Source organism: Oryzias melastigma, linkage group LG12, assembly GCF_002922805.2.
Source record: "Oryzias melastigma strain HK-1 linkage group LG12, ASM292280v2, whole genome shotgun sequence".
Taxonomy (NCBI): Eukaryota; Metazoa; Chordata; class Actinopteri; order Beloniformes; family Adrianichthyidae; genus Oryzias; species Oryzias melastigma.
Genome location: NC_050523.1, coordinates 19,574,769 through 19,590,101, shown reverse-complemented (window position 1 = coordinate 19,590,101; position 15,333 = coordinate 19,574,769). Strand labels below are relative to the sequence as shown.

General features: G+C 41.2%; 1 protein-coding gene across 1 annotated transcript in view; it reads left to right on the top strand.

Moving 5' to 3' along the window:
• The window catches only part of LOC112163279 (leucine-rich repeat transmembrane neuronal protein 4), a 167,374-nt gene extending 157,684 nt beyond the window's left edge, over positions 1–9,690 (top strand). The window contains exon 3 of the mRNA XM_024299593.2: positions 3,119–9,690. Coding sequence (XP_024155361.1) covers positions 3,119–3,442 — 324 coding nt within the window. The 3' untranslated portion in view covers positions 3,443–9,690. The remainder of the gene's footprint in view (positions 1–3,118) is intronic.
• Positions 9,691–15,333: the final 5,643 nt, after the last annotated feature.

The following is a 15,333-nucleotide window of genomic DNA, read 5'->3' as shown; positions in this document are numbered from 1 at the left end:
GAGTTTGCAAGATTGACATATTTTTACTTGACTTTTTTCCCTTCTCTTTTCAAACTGATAAGCTGTCATCCGAACTGATCATGCAGTTAGTTTGGATTAACTGTATGTGCCAGATGTTTTCAGGTCTCTGCATCTGAAATTGATGCCTTCAGCTTTTTTTACATCTGCAAACTGAAACCTAAAAAAAATCTGTCAGCTGTTTGACAAATTGCAAATTTAATTTACTTTTTTTTTGGTGAAAGTGACAGCAGACACCCAAAAAATAAATATATTAGCATTTTTTAAATCTTTTATTGAAACAAAAATGACTTTAAAGAAGTGTCTGGGAGAATCCTGCTTCTCACAGAGGTCTTGGTGGCGTGTTGTTCTCAGTGTCTGAAGGAGGCACAGGAGCATGTTAAAAATGAAGCATGAAAAATTTGCAGGGGGGAGACAGTGGAGGCTGTGACACTTGCTCTGCTTCTAGCGCCTTCTGGAGAGTCAGAAGTTGTATTATTCATGTCTTCTGGTTTGCCATCATCTCTCCAGCTCCTGCAGGGGTTGTGTGCTTGTCACCTGTGTGTACAGCAGACAATGTGTCTCTCTCAGCCTGCAGTGTTTAATCCAGGTCAGCTGCCATCTCACCCTGCTGTTTTCACGGCCTGTTAGAAATCTCTTAAATGGGGAATAAAGTTAGAGATAAAGGAATCCTACAAGAGTCTCATCTGCTTGCTTGGCAGTGCGTTAAGGTCTGTGGAGGGAACACGGGATACACGGACAGATGTGGTGAGGACTCCTGGATGGAACACAAGTGGCACGACACTGGAGACAGTGCAGGCTTCTGTGTTCTGTCCCTTTTAGCAAAGGTTAGGCGCAAAAGCATCTGTGGTTCTTGTCGTCTTCAGGGTTTTTTTTAACACAACTCTTTCTACGTTATCAAATGACAGTAAAACAAACGCTGTAGGCAGGAGAATGGACTTTATTAATTATGTTTTCCACATCTGTGAAGCACATGCTTCATAGCACGTGAAATATTTCTAAGGGTCCGTGCACCAAAAGGTTACGGAAAAGTGGAGGCTCAGGTGGTCACCACGTGAGGACATTCACGCAGCGCCAAAAAGAAAGCTGCCAAACTAACTGGAATCGCATAGAAACTGCAAATGGGTCTTATGGACTAGAAGAACACAGCTGTGGCTACCCAAGAATTATTATTATTACTAATATTACTTTTTTATCTTATTTTTTTCTGCTGTTTTTGTTTCTGAATAGCAGCTGTTTGGGGGAAATTTCATTTGCATATTCAATAGCTGCCCTTTAGTTTGCTGCTTGTGGGCATTTTCTATTCTATGCACATAACTAGGCTTCTTTATGTGCAGGGGATGCAATTACTCCACAAACTCCTCCAAGTTAAAAGATGAAATGAAAGTTTGAATTAAAAATGAAGCTTCCACTTGTTGGCTTTATCTTATTTGGAACAAATTATTGCTTTATAATAGTGCAGCTACTGTCATAAAACATACCCAAATGCTGACCTTTACAATGTATAATGGTCTTGTGTTCAGTGGATTCACCAACTCTGTATGTGATATGTGTGGTTGGATGACCAAACTTTTCTCAGATGCTTTCTATGATCATCATTGAAGCCTTTGTGGTATGATTGACAGGCTTGAATAGTGAAGCCTTACAATTGCCTTTACGGGTGAATGTTGGTGAAAAATGGAAAAATCTGTCCAGCTGATCATTGACCGCTCGGTGAACCCATAAAACGAAAATGTTCAAGCACATTTTTTAGTATTGGCATGCCAAGACATTGTAGCAAACACGTAAACAACATGCCAGGGTACTGTAGTTGGTGAGACGCATGCATGACTACACGTTTTTCAACCCCCTGACACCCTCTCATTGCACAAGGAGACCATTATTCTCCTCAGTGGTCTCGTGGTAGAGTGTGCGCCCTGAAATTGGAAGGTTGTGAGTTCAAATCCTGGCCGAGTCATACTAAAAACTGGGACCCAGTGCCTCCCTGCTTGACATTCGGCAATAAGGGGTTGAAACAGAACCACAGATGGAGGACCTTTCTGTGCAGAGTTTGCATGTTCTCCCTATGCATGTGTAGGTTTTCTCCGGGGACTCCGGCTTCTACCCAATGTCCAAAAACATGCTTCACAGGTGAATTGGTTACTCGTAATTGCCCCTAGGGGTCAATGCGAGTGTGTGTGATTGTGGCTCTGCGACAGACAGGCGACCTGTCCAGGGTGTACCCTGCCTTCTTTGCCTACAAGTGGCCGGGTTAGGCCCCGTGACCCCGAAAAGGGACAAATGGTTTAGAAAATAGATGGGTGGATGTTCAGTGGCTACCGTTTTGTACTTAGAGCCTGAAAACGATCTTAAAATTGTGCAAAGCTGAGTGTGAATGTGAGAGTTTTGAAGCTGAAAGCCCAAAATTTGCATTAGCACATGTTTACACAGACTTTTCATTGAAAGTGACGACTTTAACGCACCTTGCTGAGGGCATTTTAAACATAGATTAAGACAAGGATAGGCAACTCCAGGCCTCGAGGGCCGCAATCCTGCATGTTTTCCAACATACACTGCTCTGGCATGTTCTAATTGGCTTTACACACCTGAACCAGGTTATCAGTCATGGTTAGGGCTTGGATATCTGGAAATCATGTAGACACTATGGCCCTTGAGGCCGTGAATTGCCTATCTCTGGCTTAAGACAGCCATTCTGACATGGTCCTTGTTATTTTTACAAGTTTTGATTTTTGTCCATACTTACTTTTGAGCAACACATAAAGATTCAATCTTCCAGGTTTCTTAGTCTGTCCTTGTCTATGATTTAGAGGATACTATTCTTTAAAAATCTAGACAGTAGTGTGTTGGTTTAAAACAAAAAAAAAAAAAAAAAATTGGCCAACGATAATGTTGCCAAAAAGTCAGTTTGATTCTCAAACGTAATCAAATTATTTACAGTCTCAAACACAGTCACAGAAAGAAAACAAAGGAAACAGTTTTTGCTGCTATGAAAATTGTGTTTCTAATCTATTTCCTCTTCCTTTTTTGTCTCCTACACTTTCCTTTTCACACCTCATCTTTATGCTCTCCATCACTCTACCTTTCCTTTCCCTCATAACAGGTACCCCATCAGATGGGCGCCCTGGCCTTTTACAGATATGAGCAGCCTATTGTGGACTACTGCCAGGCTCATCAACCTCTGAGGCTTAATGTGGGCTATGAGGGACCACCTCAAGGCCTGGAGGGACTGGAAGATCTGGGGCCGTGTGAGAGAGGCACTATACAGACAGTAGCCCTGCCTGCTGTCCCCTCTGCTGCCAACATAGCCCCCCCGGTGCCGGGACCTCGTTCCCCACCACCGATTCTCAGACCACAGACTGACGGTCCCATCAGTGGGCCGTTTCCACCCGCTGAGCGCACCGGCACACTGAAATTTGGGCGCTAGTGAGTCTGGTTGTTACAAATGAGGCCAAGGCCTCTGATTCTCCATGACCTTGAAGCAAGCCGCTGAGGTGGGGTTGTGTTTTTTGTTTTTTCAGTGGGGGCCTTGTTTTTAGCAGTACATGAACTAACGGACTACATTTTCAAATTACCCCCAGAGGGATCCGGCTTCTAGAACACACTGAAATACCACGATACAGCATGATGAGGCATCTCTGTTCATCAGTTCGATTTTCTTTTCCAAGAGCACCTCATTAAAAAACCCTTTACTACTGACTTTTAGGAGGCAGTTCAGCAGACGACAGGAAGGCAGCACCTCGATTCCCAGAGGTGACGTTCATCATCTCTCGTGTCAGCATAACGGCATACCTGTTCTAGCAGCAGTTAGCTTGGCTTTCAGGTGTGAAAGGGAAAGTGCAATAAACACGTCGCAATCGGAGAAAACGCAGATGACGGGAGGGACAGAACCAGCTGTTTGTTTGAGAAGCAGGAGGCTTCTTCCTACTGTGATTATTCTAAAAAAGATGCAAGTCACTCGCTGTTGACAAAAATCTGGAATCCTTTTTTTCTTTTTTTTTTGCAGAAATAGTCAAAACTAGATTCTGTTTGTTTTGTTTCCGTAAATGTTCTGAATTCCATTCATGTGCATGTTAAACCAAAGAGTTTATTGATAACTTTCTTTATTGCACATACGCAAAGGCTCTGCCAGCTTACAGTGAACCACCAAAGCCTTTGCTGATTCTAGATGAGCCAGGATCGTCCACACAAGTGGTATCCTCCAGTTCATTGTCCAACCCAGTTAGTTGATCTCATTTTTAAATTCAGACACCAGGTTGATACGTTTTTATGCACCGATCCATGAACAAAAAAAAAAAAAGCAGATGGCTGTAAATGAGTTTTTCATCATTCCGTAGGCAATCATGGGGACCTTTGGTGACGATAAGTACCCTTGAACGAAAGCATTGTACATATTACGGAAACGAATAAAGCCACACTCACTGCCCCAAACGGCCCGTGGAAACATTGCTGAGTCAATGTTTGCGTTTCATCATCGGACTGTTTGAAGAGAGCGCCACTTCTGGACCGCGAAACGTTCAGTCCGAGCGCCTCCATCACAGAGAACGACGATGCACAGTGGGGGCACGTAGAACCAGCACGATGACTTCGAGAATAACCCCGCCGACGGTACCGGGATTATTGCCAGACATTTATCCCTTTTTTTTTTTTTGTTTTTTTTCCCCTCCTGAAAGCGTGCCTGCAGCACCGGACTTGTATGCACTCAGTAACCCTTTGCCCACAGTCAAAAGCTCGTCAACACATTGACTTGAATCTGTTGAAGACTTCTAATGCAACAGTTATGACCTGTCAGCGATGCGCTGTGGCTTAATAAAAGCAGTGTACAGAAGTGTTTTTTTTTTCTACACCAGGGAGGGGCGGTTCTCCCACCGATGAAACATGCAGCTTTCAAAAGTGGATGCATCCTCAAAATAGGATTATTTTTAGTTTGTTTTTTTATGTTTCTTTTATCAGTTCAAGAAGAAGAAGTAGAAGAAGGGACTGTTTCAAGGTGATCAAGATGATGTCAAGAAATTCTATAAGACTCACGGACTAAATCAGACAGAACTTATTTATCATGTAAATAATAAATCTTTAAAGAGGAGAAAACAAAAAAAAAGTATGGACTTTGCTTCTTCTGAAACAAAGACTTTGTCGACAGAAGAGGAGCCTTATTCACTTTCCAGTGGGAATATATTATTAAGACGACTTGGTGAGGTTCCTATTGTAATGCTCTTGTTGTTTCGATGATGAATATTTTTCTATCTGCTCCACCTTCACAGCTCCACCTTTTGAAAACACAACTGAGGTTTAGTTCACCCATGAAGAAGGAGCGATCGGTAGCCTTGTTAATGTGATGCTCTCAGAGCGCCATTTTGATTTTCCTGTTTTGGTGGTGTTTTTTTTGTTTTGTTTTGTTTTGTTGGAAAACTCATTTGGAAGGTGGCAGTTGCATTATCGGTTCCATTCCACGCCGTTTCTCGATTTGCCATTTGAAGATTTATGCAAGGACAGGAAGTATGCTTTTATTAAATGTACCAAGATGTTTTATTTTTCATTGATGTGCCATGACTTAGTGAAGCATTTCACCAAAAATCCGACCCAAGCAACAAAGTGATGCAGCACCATTTCGTGGTGTCACAAATAAGAAGGGGTTACGGTCCCTTCGTGTACAGGACATTGCATAAAAAAGCAGTTGATTTGCTCAGTACGGTTGCTTAATAGTGCTGGTGGAGTTTACTTTGTTCTAGCAGCTGTGCCAATGTCTTTATACTGGGAGCTCTGGATTCTATTCATGTATTGTCTTGCCTTGCTCTGTATCACCCCTGATAACTCCTTGGCCTGAATTCATGTCTGCCGCTTGGTGACTCAGGTGAACCTGTTTAATGATGTTCTATTTTTGTCCGCATGCTAATATGTTGAGAAACCTTGACCAGTCTGGGAGGAACGCTGAGCCAGATACAAACAACGGGGGTGATATTTCCCATCCAGACTGCCCTACAACTGGCAGTAGGCGTCGTAGGCCTCGCTCAGTTCAGCGCGACCCCCTTTTGGCTAACCGGTTTCCCCCTCTTTGCCCCACGTGAGGCAGGATTTCCCCAGCGCTAGTGAAACTTCCGGTTGTGGTGCTCACTCCAGGGACAGCTCGGTATCTCACGTGTCGTAATTACTTCAGGTCTCATAACAATGATAATGCTTCAATTCAGTCTGAACACAGAGATCAAAGCAAGTCTGGCTGTGGTGTGTAATTAAAAAAATCCTAATAAAATCTTGGAACGATCATGATTAAATCCCTCACTAATCAACAATCCATTAATCACGACCACCTCCGTGATAAAATTGGACATGTGCAACGGAATGCTTGAATCCTGTTGCCAGTAATTATTTAGTCTTTTGTCCGTTTCTTTTTTGCCATGAGAGAGCTGGAAGGCACAAGCGCTGCATGTTAATGATGCACGTTTGAGCTGAACTCCAGGACCGTCTGCGCTAGCTCCGCTATGCCAATAGGCCTGTTTTTTTCTTTTTTTTAATCTTTTTCCCTTCTGATTTGTTTGTTTATGGTTTGTACACCCAAAGCTCTTCAACCCCCCCCACCCGCCTCTCCTTAAGTCTGTAGGCCCCATTGGGATCTTTTTGTTTCTCATTTTTTGATTTTTGCCTCTTTTTGTTTTTGCCGCGGGTAGAGTGAATAAAGGGCTGAAGAATGGCAGTAGAAAGTCGCATTTTTCAGTGTTTACGCTGAGAGGAAAAGCTAAATGCGCATCACTGGGGGGGTGAGGCAAAGCAGAACAGATGAAAAGACGAGACAAAGATATGGAGGGACAAAGAGGTCCGTGCGAGGACAAATTATTCTGCTGTAGTGAAGGCTTGCAGCCCTATTTTAAAAAGGCTCAGGCTGCTTTACACTCACTGGCCTCTTTAGTAGGTAGGCACACCTGTTCAACTGCTCGTTAATGCAAATTTCTAATCACCCAGTCACATGGCAGCAACTCAGTGCATTTAGGATGGTAGACATGGTCAAGACGATCTGTTGCAGTTCAACCTGAGCATCAGAATGGAGAAGAAAGGAGATTGAAGTGACTTTGAATGTGGCATGGTTGTTGGTGCCAAACGGGGTAGTCTGAGTTTTGAAGAAACTGCTGATCTACTTGGATTTCCACCCACAAACATCTCTAGGGTTTACAAAGAATTATCAGAAAAAGACTAAATATCCAGCGAGCGGCAGTTCTGTGGGTGGAAATGTCTTGTTGATGCCAGAGGTCAGAGGAGAATGGCCAGACTGGTTCTAGCCAATAGAAAGGCAACAGTACCTCAAATAACCACTAGTTACAGCAGTAGAATATCTCTGACAACAGGTCCAAACTTGAGGAAGATGGGCTACAGCAGCAGAAGACCACACCGGGTGTCACTCCTGTCAGCTAAGAACAAGAAAATGAGACTACAATTCACACCGATGCACCAAAATTGGACCATAGAAGATCTATGAGTCTCCATTTCTACTATGACATTCAGATATAGGGTCACATTGATGTCATCAACATGAAAGCATGGATCCATCCTGTCTTGTATCAATTGTTCAGGCTGGTGTTGGTGGTGTAATGGTGTGGGTGATATTTTCTTGGCACACTTTGAACCCCTTAGTACCAATCGAGCAAGGCTACAACGCCGCAGCCTACCAGAGTATTATTGCTGACCATGTCCACCCCTTATGACCACAGTGTACCCTACTTCCAGCAGGATAAGGCAACATTTCATGAAGCTGACAACATCTCAGACTGATTTCTTGAACATGACAATGAGTTCACTAGACTCCACATTCACCAGTTCTCATCTCCTTTGGAATGTGGTGGAACAGGAGATTGTCATCATGGATGTGCAGTCAACAAACATGGAGCAACTGTGATGCTTCCATGTCATTATGGACCAAACTCTCTGAAGCATGGGTACCCAAAGTGGGGATAGAGTCAAAAGACCACATCCACTTTATTTTCTCCTTTTGTTTCATGACATGGATCCCACTTAGATTTTGACCCTTTAGCTGAAAAAGTTTGGGCACCCCTGCTCTAAAGTATGTTTCCAGTATCTTGTTGAATCTATACAACCAATGATTAAGGTAGTTCTGAAGGTAAAAGGGAGTCCAACACTGTACTAGCAAGGTGTACCCAATAAAATAGCTGGTAAGTGTATTTCCTGTTATTAATGAGACAGGTTCAGCCAGCCTTAAACACATCCAAGACCCCCCCCCCNNNNACACACACACACACACAGGTGTCATACTGAGCCCTGTGTGGCTTACAGCGTCAACAAAAGACACGTTTAAGTTTTGTGTTTCGTCATATGTATTATGCATGCTCTCATACGAAGATACAACCTTGCCAAGGCTCCGCTTTGACTCGTCAGTCTTCTGCTGCATAAACAATCAGGCATAAATGCATAAACACAGACAAGTGTAATAAAAAAAGCAAAGAAAGCGTGGCAGTGCGCGCAGCTTTGATAGATGATAATAAAATACTGCAGGTTCTGACACACGCATCCATCCCAGTTCACCCAAGGCCATCTGTGATGGTTCGGCAGACCGTAATCCATTACCTGATAAACAGATTTGAAAAATTAATTCAAAGCCGAGCGTGGATTTGCTGCTTTCTCTCCTCTGCCATACATCTGTGTCTTATCAGGAGGTAGTATGTCCTCACAACTCCCAGTCATGGTCTCTTCGGTCAGCAACTACAGCGTAATAGAGATGAACAGGAACAAATAATAGCATTCTTCCTCCTCCACATCCCACTTTTAGTTTCTGTTGTTGTGAGTATGTCTAGCGTGTTTATAGGCTGATAAGAAGGAATTCACCATTTTCCATCACTAAAGACTGACTAGAATTATTGTTACGGATTGAAGTACCCTGCATGCACCCAGATGGCATGTGTTTGTGTGAGTGTTTGTGTGTGCGCATCTACAGTACAACAGCTACCGCTCCTCTACCTCCTCTGAACCAGTGTCACCATTACAGATGTTCAGGCCGGCCCGTTCCCCATTGATTGTTATTGTTCCACGCTGTTTCACATTAGCAGGAAGTCTTTAACCTTCGACCCGCATTGTCCCCACTCTGCTTTTCTGCAATTGCTCATGTCGGTGGTGGCACAGAATAGGAAGGCATGGTCATTAACCTCTGTCGGGGAAACACACTTCTTCGTTTGTCTGACAAAGCCCGTTTACACGGCCCTAATTGGATTTTATGTAAGCGTAGAAGAATGGACGATTTTTCTTTAAATGGGCTGAATTTCATTATTTTTTTAGTCCAGTTGTTGTCTTATGAGTGCCATAAAAAGTAAAGAACACCTGACAAAAAAAGCAATATAAAAATGAATCTTTGTTACTTTGCATGTTCAAACGACCCCTCTTTTTTTAAACTGCCTATCCACACCAACCCCGACTGTCAAACTCTTCATCCTCATTCCTGCAGAGAGGAGTTCTGTAGGATGTAAATATCTGCTGCATTGTTGTTTTCGTTTTTTGTTTTTTTTTTGTTTTGTTTTTTTGCTTTTTTTATGTTCTTTTTACCGTGTTCAGACCTAAAACATTTTTGTGGAGACCTGGTCCAAGCGCAAAAATATGGCTCTTCTTTGATTATATTATTGTCAGAAAATGTTTTGTAAAAATTTTGATGATATCAAAAATAAAAATATAAGGGTGGGAAAACCTGTGTGGTGTTCATTTTCTGCAATTGTGCAATTGTGAGCATTGTGTTTAGCATTTTTAATTAATCAGCCAAAAGACAACACTTTTTTTTTCTTCTCTAAAGCATTGAAAGTGTGAGACGTGTGGAGAAAAACCAGAGCGATAACCCTCTGAGAATGGAGCCAACAGGATTATTTGTTCTGATCTTGGCAGCGAGCTTCAACTCTGTTTATTTATGCTGATCTCCACTGAACACTGGGAGCAAATGGTCCAAATATCATTTGCAGGGTGGTACTTTTTTTTCACCCTGAGGTTAAAGTCTGTCATCAGTTATATTTTCTGGTGACTCAAATTGTTGGGTACCTTTAGAAAACCTGCACTCTCAACAGCAGCCCCTCCCATACCCACGAAAATGAGCGGGTTCTCACATGCTTATATCAAAAGTTGAGAACTGCCCCCTCCAGGAAGAGTCTGCCCCGCCCTCAGGCAAACAGAAACACTTTCTCCGTGAAGCTAGCAGTGATCAGCTAGCTTTGAGAGACCCCCAATCCTCCCTCATGCAGCCGTGCAGACGCCAGCTGTCTGTGTTGAGAGCCAGTTTAGCGATGACAAAGAAACGGTCATTCAATTTATTGGTCAAACTTTGTGAAGAAACTTCTGGTGAGGAATCGGCACAACATGTTGGGATGGATCCTAAATGTATCCAAGTGGAGAAAGGGAGCAGTCTATTTCTTGGTGGAGAAAGGAGCAGACTGTTTCCTAGGTTGTGTCCAAATTCCCCCACTTACAAAAAAAATATACAGTGCGGGAGTATACAGTGACCTGGATTTTAAAGGTAATTCAGACGCGATGTTTACCACTTTTGTTTTATTTTCCTAAATATGATGTCAGTGAATTCACAAAGGGAAAATCGAATAAATACAAACATTTCATGACGTGTGCACTGTGTTCTGATGGTGAAAATGTGGTTGGTTTATTCAAATAGTACATTTAAACACGTTTTTTTTGTTTGAAATTGTTCAGCCGCAATGCATTGTGGTCTATATTTGCTAATCTAGTGAGCATCGATGCATGCTAGTGTTTCGCTAAGACTTCTGGGAAATTTTGATTTTGGAATTAATAGATTCAGACAGCACTAGAAAATGGCGAACGCACTATATAGTGATTGGGGGGGAATTCGAAAACAACCCTTGTGTAGGAAGGGAGCAGACTATTTCCTGGTGGAGGAAGGGAGAAGACCATTTCCTACTGGAGAAAGGGAGCAGACTATTTCCTGGTGGAATATGCGAGCGACAAATTGTGAGAACTGGTTTGAATGGACAGAAAGGTTTGCATGTCTCCACGAAAATTATCCAAATTAAAGCAAAAATTATTTTTAATACGGAGTTTAATGAAGCTTCAAAGAGAAAAGACACCTTCACAACCAGTGCTATTCAGTATAATGTCCTCATCATTTCAATACATTCTGAAATGTTCATCTGGTGTTTGCATTTTTTGACTGAACTTAACTGCAAAATGAACCCATTAGCCATCAGCCAAAAAAGCGCCGGCTGCACTGTATGTGCATCAATATATTTTTTTTAATTGATGTTTTTTTTTTTTTTTTTTGTGGGTGACATGGCGATGAGGTCGACTCTAGGATGACATCTTGAAATAGAGCCTCATAGGTCAAATTGTTTTACTACCGGCTATGAAAAATAACTCATATTTTAGAAATAATTTGTTTTCTAAGGTTCCAAAGGTAATATGGGATCATATATATGGATATAGTTTACTCTGAAAGCCTAAAGAAAAGCAGGGTATGGCCCCTTTAAAACCAACACAATGATTTCCTAAATGTGCCAAATCTTCTTAAATGTGTCCAAAGCTTTTATTTTTGTCAGTTTTCTTTCTTCTTGCTAAATTTGATGTCATTAAGATATTTTTGGAGAGTTTAAATGAGCCCAAAAGGATGGAAAAAACAGCTCAGATGAAAAATCCCCAAGAACCGCAGCGTATTCCAAACCTTTCAAAACCTGAAATGCTGCAATCATGAGGTCCAAATGTGAGACCAAAATCACACTCAGCTGGATGTGAGAGCCCCTGTTTCCACTTGTAGGGGTTTCCTCGGAATAACAACACAATCCACAAAGAGCATCATGAGAACGTCCCATTGGGATGATTGTCTGTGCACAAATAGTGTTTTGGAAAGCTGAAAGACAAAGGTGGTGCTCATCTGGAATCTAAACACTACTGCTTCTTCATTGGTGAAGTGGATATACTCAAGGGTGAACCGAAAGATGGGTTGAAAATAATAATTACTATTCTGATCATTTTTTATTCATTTTAAAAGCTATCTCGGTGCTTTTTAAAACTATAGTTATGCTGTTTATAACCTTTTTTTTAAGTTATGTTGCTTTCTAGGACATAGATTCTATGTCACAAAAACATTTTTTTCTGCTGATTCACGATTTGAATAAAGAAATAATAAGACATGCTATTTTGAAAGCACAATTTTCATCAAAGTGGATTTTGAAAGGAGTGTATGCCGCCTTATATACGCATATATAAATTTGAAAGTTTCTGTTTACGTCGGAACTTTTGGAAGAAAAGACTGACAGCTTTGACCATTGGGTCTCTAAACACAAATAAAACAGAGAGTATACCACACAGAGTTCTGTTTGTTTAAGCCTGCTGTCACTTCACATGCACACATCATGACACAACTGCCTTTGAGGAACATGACAGGTCTGCTCTCAGTCCAGCTCACAGCAGTTTTCAGGACACGAGGTCCTGTTATCTCTTACTTTTTTCTGCCAGTGATCACACAGAATAGCATCTGCACAAAAGTCAGGAGGTATGTGACAAACATCTAAACCCACAGACAGGTGAAACCATTTTAACATTGGAAACTAGTTTTGTTTTACCAGTTGAAAACGCAGAAGATGAAGTTATGTCTCAAAGAAATTCAAATATGATCCTCACTATAGGGAACACTGTTTAAAAAAGGCACACTGTCAATGAACGGTCTATTATCAAACGGACATCAAATAATAAGGCGTATTAAGCAAGATAAGAGTCTGCAATAAGTCAGTCAGTCCAACTTTATTAACTGCATTTAAAGTAAAATGGTAAAAAAATGATAGCACTTTTCTACGGTCCTTGAAGGCCCAAAGCGCTTCACAGTCACACACCCATTCACACACACATTCACACACTGGTGGCGGCTCTGCTGCCAAACACTGGCCCCAACTTTCACCAGAGGCAAATCTGGGTTAGGTGTCTTGCCCAAGGACACTTCGACATATGGGCGGGCAAGGCGGGAATCGAACCTGCGATCTTCCGATCAAAGGCCAACTGCCCTACGGCTGTGACAAACTACTTACTTATGAATGGACTTTGGAATGTTGGCAAAAATTAATAAGCAAACTATTTCAGCACACATATGCGCAAAACATTATCAAAATAGAAATCAAGACTAAATCCCAGAAATCAAAGCGAAATTTGAAAAAAATCAAAATATGTAACATTTCAGGAAACAAAAGTAATATACAGATAAAAAGAAAGATAAGAACTATGGGAAATCATATATGCGGAAAACTTTATTGAAATTATAGAAATGTTGAAAAAACGCAATTTCGCAAATACACTGCTTCCATTATTTTGGGAATAATCACAATCCTGCTCGCGTGAAAAGTTACTCACAAACACAGCAATGAATGGCAACAAAAATTTGTTTTACAGCTGTTGAATTCAAATTTCTGCCACGGCACTAGCTCTCATTGGAGTTTTATTTAGATAATGGGGTGGCAAGCTTTGCGGGAACGGCTACAAATGCTGAGATTTTGGGAAATCATGTTTGGAGATTTTATAGAGGAGCTGTGGATCCAACAACTCTGTTGATGAGCTGTGTAATGCTGTGCATATTTGCAATAATACCAAAACTTGTTTGTCACATGAAAAAAAAAAAAAAATGACTGATACAACTGAAGCAATTGTTGCTTTTAGCAACAGGTACGGTAAAAAGTTAGCATAGGCTATTCACGACAATACCCAACCAAACACTATGACAGAACGTCGTGTACCTCTAAAAATCAGTAAACACAACCAGAATCAACCTATATATGACGCATTGTTGTTTTTTGAGAAAAAAAAGTTTTAACTGAACCTCGGAGTGCGAAAATAAGGTGCAGTGTTCCTCCGTGTATTAGCGTTTATTCATGGTTTCATGTATTCACTGATTAATTTTTCCAGTCGTGTGACTCTTTTGGTTCATCATAAAAACTCAACAGGCTTGTATGACAATTTTGGATCCATAGGAGGTGTGCACTGCTGAGGTGTATCTCTGCACAGAGAGACACTCCTCATCTGCATCCTAAAGTATGCTGTCGCTGCTCTACAGTCTTTTGTTCTGAATTTTGTTGTCCAATACTCCGATGTTCTTTAATAAATATTTTACAAAGAATTATGTTTTTGATGAGTATGGATCGGTAACGGACATCTTTCAGCCGCGGAGGTGGGGGTTTCTCCGGATTTGGCATATTCCCGAATACCTCCGGTCCCAAACCCCGCGAATAAGGTAGGAAAACACAAAGTTACAATTCTTGAATGCTTTAATAGGAATCATATGAAAAAGTCTACTAACCTACTCTACTTTGAAGGCGTAGTAACTTCTCCAGAGCAAAAACTCACCAAATCCAAAAGGTTAAAAAATGTGTGGTGTGGCTGAGGGGTCAGCCTCTTTCAGCTGATTGCACTCAGCCCACCTCGTCTCAGTGTGCGAAAAGGCCTGTGGCTAATATTTGATTGGCCAGGTCAGGAGGCATGGTAAGTATGCAGTGTCTGATTCTTACTGACCTTTAAAGCAGTGTGATAGCAGAGCGAGACAGGAAATTCCCTTCTGCAGGAGTTGGAAATACACCAAGTGACTTCTTTTTTTTTCCTAGGGATTCTGTTTCCCTCCCCCACAACTACTTTTAAGTCAGGCAAAGAGTTCGATGGCCTCATATCCACTAATAGTAATGAAGCTCCTCAGGGATGTGAGGATGTCCATGCACTTGAGTTTCTGTGTCCCATCTCAATTTGGATCCAGCTTTTGTAAAATTCATTCACAATCGGAGGTCCACATAGAGCCCTTTCCCTGTTCCCTTTGGCATTTTCTTTTTTACACAGTGTACCGTCTTCCCCTTGACCTGCAATGAGCAATCAACATTTAAAAATAGCGTTTACGTTCTGCTCCACTTGCTCTTTTTTTTGGTATTGTGCTTTCATCAAGTCTTCCTCACAGTGAGTTCCTGCATATAGGCACACCGTTTTTTTTATTTTCTTTTATATATTTATTTATTTTTTAATGTTCTGAGAACTTGAGTTTTATGAGGCAGACCTGCATGTATTATTTTGTTTGCACCATAAATAACAAATTATACTAACGTGTCTGCAGGAGACATTTTAAATAAAATGAAGTAAAGTACTAAGACTGCTAATAATTTATTAATAAATGTCTACTTTTTTATTTTGGAAGCCAATATATATATATATTATTTTATATTTTATATATATATAAAATGTATGTTGTCGTTTATTTATTATTTTTTTTTATATGACCCCATTGAGGTTGTGCTACAGGAACAACAGCCTGTAAGATGCCAAGCAAAAATGTTTTTCTTGGCGACAAATGAAAAAAAA